Raw genomic sequence first — 5,848 nt, 5'->3', positions numbered from 1 at the left:
GGATCGATCGATAGTGAGGTGTGCAATGGACACAGGAATGGCGGGCCGTCGGTTTGTTGAGATGGCCTCTCTCCCGTCGGATACTGTCGGTAGTAGCTTTTTGCCGTGTTCTCCGTCGCCGTAAGATGGTGTCGTCCATGTGAATGAACACTGAAGAATGAAGATCTGAAGTGACCGTGTAGCGGTTAGCAGTCTGCAGCAAACAAACTGATCGTGATCGGAAACTGAGGGAGGTGATGCATAAATCAATTCAAAATGTAACCGCGTGATTTTAGATCTCAGGTTGGAATCTGTAAATAGATGGATGAACAGAGTATCTGTAGTCTGTACACGTATAAATGGCTTCAGGCATGGAGGAGAGGAGCGATGGCCGATGGGACTCACGCCGCGCGGCACACGGATTGTGGCGATGGGCTGAGCAAAGAGTCACGGGGCCCCGCTTCCCAGGTGGGTCCCGCTCTTTGGCCGGGTGGGCCACCCACCCAACGACCGTTTCACGCATGGCGCACCAAAACAAAAACCACACGCGTCCCGTCGAACGGCATACGGGGAGGAGAAAATACACGCCGCGGCCTCGTCGTGTGGACGCCGACCACCGGAGGCGCCCGTGCGTGGGTCGGGACCACGGTACACCGAGTCCAGCAACGTTAGCGAGGCGCAAAAACAAAGGGCTCCCATATAACGCAAGCTGCAAGCACGCAGCCACGCTCCCATTCCGCCTCTCCTCCACCTCGCCACCACCACCCTCCACTCCCTCGTCGTGACAGGCCGGACCCACCGCCGACGATGGACGCCACCGGACCACCGCCGCCGCCGACCGCAGTAGGCTCCGACGTCGACGGCGGCACCGGCTCCGGCGGCGCGAGGACGACGACCTTCTTCGGACTGTCCACGTCCGCCTTGGTGGCGGCGGGGGCGGCAGCGCTGGTCCTCGTCGTCGTCCTCGTGGCGGCCGGCACCGCCAGGCTCTGCGCGCGGCGGCGGCGGGGCGCGAAGCACCTGTCGATGTCGCGCGTCGAGCACGCGCCCTCCTCCGGCTCGCTCCGCCAGGCGTCGTCGTCGTCCGCTCCCAAGGAGAAGGACCACGCGGAGGCCGGGGCGGGCACCGGCACCGGCACGAGCTCCTCCGACGTGGCCAGCTCGTCGGCCGCGGCCAGCTACCTGGAGTCGCCGGTGAGGCGGAAGCCGGAGAGGATCAGCTGCGCCGCGGCGATGGACATGGGCTGGGGGCGGTGGTACGACCTGGAGGAGCTGGAGGCGGCGACCGGCGGCTTCAGCGAGGAGAACGTGGTCGGCGAGGGAGGCTACGGCACAGTCTACCGCGGCGTGCTCGCCGGCGGCGAGGTGGTCGCTGTCAAGAACTTGCTCGATCACAAGTGAGTACTCACAGTTTTTGTTTTTTTTTGTTCGTCCTTGTTACTGTTCACCTTTTGTACTGTAGTTGGCACGGTCAAAACGGGCATTATAATTTCCAGTCATTCCAGATAAAAAGATGGCAACTGTAAAAGAAAATCAACCTAAGCAGTAGCAGTAATTTTTTTTTTTGCACCCTTGTTACCTTATTTTATTAGAGATTTTTTCACTAGTTTAAATATATGAATGCGTACAAGTTTGTTGTATTCGGCATCATATTTGGATTTTGGTCTAGTTTGGTGTACGTGATGCTTTTCTTGATTAATTGCATTTGTTGTTAATTTGTCACAATAAGTGGGGTGGTGGTTGTAGTTGTGTTGTTGATATGGCTTTAAGTATGCCAGTTATTATGGTCATATCATTGGGAAGATATGCATACATGTCGACTTATTAGCTTAAACGCAAAATCTGTCCTAGAGTTAATAGCAATGCATCATTGTCATGTGTACTATTAATTTCTCTATGGGAGGGTTTTCATGAAGTTTGTAAAGCCTGCTTCCGAATTTTAGCAGCCAATGGAACGCATCCATGACATATGTAGTTTGTCAAAATGCAACAGAATTTTACGGACCTATTCCCCTGAAAGAATTATTTATTGATTACTATTCAGCAAATGTCCTAGTTCAAATACTCTGGAAAAACCTGGGGAAATTTCAAGGCTCAAACTACCGGATGGACGGTGCTTGAGTGGATGATTGTTTTCTAGTAAAAAGTGTAATCGCGCAACTTATGAAAGCAGCTGATGGACTGATTAGCAACCTAACGTTGTTCGGTGGCAAATTGTCAACTAATAGATCTAGTGCGGTTTTATTCCTGGGAAGTATGAAACAACTAACTGATGCAGAATTTATTTTATTTTTATTTCAAAAGTACACCCAGTAAATATTGTAGAGAAACTCTTTTTTGTCTTTGCCAAAAACAAAGGGTAGGTCTTTGCGAGCTTTCTTTCTTTTTTTTAGGGGGGGTGGGGTGGGGGGGGGGAATACGCAAGGAGCATTTCTTTTGTATTAAGTGAAATAAATAGTTATTTACATGAAAGAAAAGAGCAGCAGGGGACCGAAACAGGAACAAAAATTCATAGTAATATCTCTCACACTAAATTCTCGCGACCAAGCATCCTTCTGAATAGCAGGGCTAGACTTACTGGGTTTGTTTGACGCCAGAGCGCTGCTTCTTCCACCATTCCTCTCGCAATGTCGATCCAAGCCCTTTGTTGCTGATTGAAAACCCGATTGTTGCATTCTTTCCATATTATCCCTTTCTTTTTTTTCTTTCTTTCTTTCTTTTTTTTTTGCCAGGCCTTTGAAAGCTTTCTTAAATAAGTGTGGTTCATAATCTTCAGTTGTCATTTTGACTGGCCAGACAAAAGTCATTAGAGAACCTATTTTTTCTTGCAGAAATATATAGTAAGCAATGCAGAGGTTCTTGCACCCTGAACTTGCATTATATATAAGTATGACTATGGTAGTACCGATGTCCTAGGTTTCTGCGAATTATTGATGAATTTCTTACATTGTACTAAATCAAGAAGCTCATGTGAACCAGTCAATTCTGTTCAGATTAATGTCCATAGAGAAATACTGCTACTTTTAAGTCAATGTTGCAAAGAATAGTTATTTTTTCTTTTCTTCCTTTCTAGTTCTCTGCTTCATTTTTTTCCGATTCATGTGCCTGTGATATCAGTTGGTGGCTCTTTTTGTGCTTTTGTGTGATGGATAGTATATATCCATCTACTTAGTTGGTAGAGCTCGTTGGCAGTCATATGCACCGATCTATCCTTTCTTTCAAGAAAAGATAAAGCAAGAGAAAGCCAAAGCGATGAGCCGATGACCATGCTTTTCCTTTTCTGATCCTAGACATAGGCAAGAAAATTTATAGGGTTATTAGCTTTGACGCAGTTTTAGTTTAGCTTTCAAGTAAATCAAGTGCACGCACGAGGATTGGCTCAGGGACAGCAACAGTATGTTTGTTTTTTCTCTGCCAACGCCAAATGTGAAATGGATCAGTGAGATTTCTATGCAAATGGTTTATAATGAGCAGCAAGAGAAGTTGATGAATTATAGGTTTATTATATCACGTACGGATAATCATGTCTGAAGAAATTAGGGATGCCTGCTGATCTGGAATTAAACTGTCCTTTTTCAGGGGTCAAGCAGAGAAGGAATTCAAGGTGGAGGTAGAGGCGATCGGCAAGGTGAGGCACAAGCATCTGGTTGGTCTCGTTGGTTACTGCGCGGAAGGGCCCAAACGGTAAGTGATGCCACCAGCTCTGAATCCTCGATGAGTTCTGAGCATTAATAATTCAGCAGAAGTGAAAACGGGGGACAATGCAGCGATGCAAATAATCAATGCCATCATCACTCCGTGCTCACAGGATGCTCGTGTACGAGTTCGTCGAGAACGGCAACCTGGAGCAGTGGCTGCACGGCGACGTTGGCCCGGTCAGCCCGCTGACATGGGACATTCGGATGAAGATCGCCGTCGGAACGGCCAAAGGGTGATGACCGGTGTCGATTTGCCCTGAATTTCCATCTCTCGCTCTTCCGTATCGGCAGGTGACTGATCTGACATTGTGGATGCTGATATTGTCCATTGCAGAATAGCGTACCTGCACGAAGGCCTGGAGCCCAAAGTTGTGCACCGAGACATCAAGTCGAGCAACATCCTCCTGGACAAGAAGTGGAACCCCAAGGTATCCGACTTCGGGATGGCCAAGGTGCTCGGCTCCGGATCCAGCTACGTGACCACCCGTGTCATGGGCACGTTCGGGTATGTACACGCACACGTCGTGACACACGCTCACTGTCTCACCGCCGCTCCGTTGTTGATCTGCAATTTTTTGTATACTTCGCTAGCTATGTCGCGCCTGAGTACGCTTCGACGGGCATGCTGAACGAGAGCAGCGACATCTACAGCTTCGGCGTGCTGCTGATGGAGCTCATCTCCGGGAAGAGACCCGTGGACTACAGCAAGTCTGTCGGCGAGGTGATCGATCTATGTCACAGCAGATGGGGGTGCGTCAGTCAATCTGGCATTTGTAGGTGGCTGACATATATTGTGTTGGAGCGCGCCGTGCAGGTGAACTTGGTGGAGTGGTTCAAGGGGATGGTGGGGAGCAGGCGGGTGGAGCAGCTGGTCGACCCGCGGATCGAGGATCCGCCGGGGGCGAGGGCGCTGAACAGGGTGCTGCTGGTGTGCCTCCGTTGCATCGACTCCGACGCGCACAAGCGGCCCAAGATGGGGCAGATCGTGCACATGCTCGAAGGCGACGAGTTCCCCTTCCGCACGGTAAGTGTGTCCACGTGTGAGTGACGGGGCTCCTCTAACATACGTAAAAGAGACGTGTCTATGGGTTCATGGGGTGAACCCACCTGTTAACGACTTATGAGTATGTTTGGATAGCTTTTAGCTGCGGTGGCTTCTCGCAGAATCAAAAGTTTTCTCAGACAGTCCAGCTTTTGATCCAGATTATGAGAAGCTGTAGTTATAGAATACAGAAAATGAACTAGAAGCCAGAAGCTGAGAAACCCAGCTTTTCCAGATTCTTAGAAACTGGCTTTCAACCAGCTGCTTCTTAAAATTTTAAGATCGCTAAGCAGGCCCTACATCTCTCTAACTTTATGTTCGAAGAGCTGCTTCAGATGCGCTAATGGCGCAAGTCATATACTCCACTTGATTGCGAGCTAAAGGCAGCTGCATCTTGCAGGAGCACCGGACGCCGAGGGCGACGCACCGGACGTCGCCAAACAACACGCGGCCGTTGCTCATGTCGGAGAAGGTCGGAGCCGATGATTTGGACAGGTCGATGTGGCGATGATGATGATGAGCAGCTGACATTTTTCTCCCTCGACACACACGGTGTACATTTTTTGGTTCGTTTAACGCGCCCGGCCGGGATCCAGCGTTTGATAATGTTGTTGCTTTTGGGGGGGGGGGGGGGGGGTTTAAATTGTGTTTGGCGTAATGTATAAGTGACACGATGTTTTAAAAAGGCAATGTCGTCCCTGACCAAACGTTGATACGCTCCCTACGCGACTGATGGCTTCGTGTTGATCTGGCCGGGGACGGTTGAGTGGTTTTCGTCGTGGCATGTGGCGGTGCTCTGCTACGCATTTACAGTGCAAGTGCTTTACTCCATTGTCTCAAAAAAAAATTACCTCCTAAACTATCGCGGCGACCGAATTACCCCCATAAACCTAAAAACCAGACATTGCTTACTCAGAACTTTCAATACCGGACGAATTACCCCCTCGACCTAATCTAGGAGCAGTTTTATCCTACGTGGCGTATGCGTGGTAATCCGGTCAATATTTTATTTATTAAAAAAATATGAGACCCACCTGTCATTCTCCTCTTCCCCTCTTCCTTTATCTCTTCACACACACACACACTCTCTCTCATGGGGCGGCACGTAGGGGCAGGAGCTGGTCGGCGG

At 49.6% G+C, this 5,848-nt stretch overlaps 1 protein-coding gene across 1 annotated transcript; it reads left to right on the top strand.

The window, feature by feature from the left end:
* Positions 1-328: 328 nt before the first annotated feature.
* LOC4332136 (probable receptor-like serine/threonine-protein kinase At4g34500) lies at positions 329-5,537 on the top strand. Its single transcript, XM_015775379.3, has 7 exons — positions 329-1,376; positions 3,559-3,663; positions 3,788-3,910; positions 4,012-4,182; positions 4,269-4,398; positions 4,492-4,701; positions 5,120-5,537. Exons 1-7 carry the CDS (start codon positions 787-789, stop codon positions 5,228-5,230), a joined length of 1,440 nt encoding a protein of 479 aa, XP_015630865.1. The 5' UTR covers positions 329-786; the 3' UTR covers positions 5,231-5,537.
* Positions 5,538-5,848: the final 311 nt, after the last annotated feature.

The sequence above is a fragment of the Oryza sativa genome, chromosome 3 (genome assembly GCF_034140825.1).
Source record: "Oryza sativa Japonica Group chromosome 3, ASM3414082v1".
NCBI classification, from domain to species: domain Eukaryota; kingdom Viridiplantae; phylum Streptophyta; class Magnoliopsida; order Poales; family Poaceae; genus Oryza; species Oryza sativa.
This window is presented reverse-complemented; position numbering and strand designations above follow the sequence as displayed.

Bases quoted from the DNA above. Each gene is read 5' to 3' on its own strand.
- LOC4332136 (XM_015775379.3), top strand. From the start codon at position 787: ATGGACGCCACCGGACCACCGCCGCCGCCGACCGCAGTAGGCTCCGAC. The intron at 3,664-3,787 runs GTAAGTGATGCC...CCGTGCTCACAG, and splicing joins TGCGCGGAAGGGCCCAAACG to GATGCTCGTGTACGAGTTCG. The intron at 3,911-4,011 runs GTGATGACCGGT...TGTCCATTGCAG, and splicing joins GCCGTCGGAACGGCCAAAGG to AATAGCGTACCTGCACGAAG.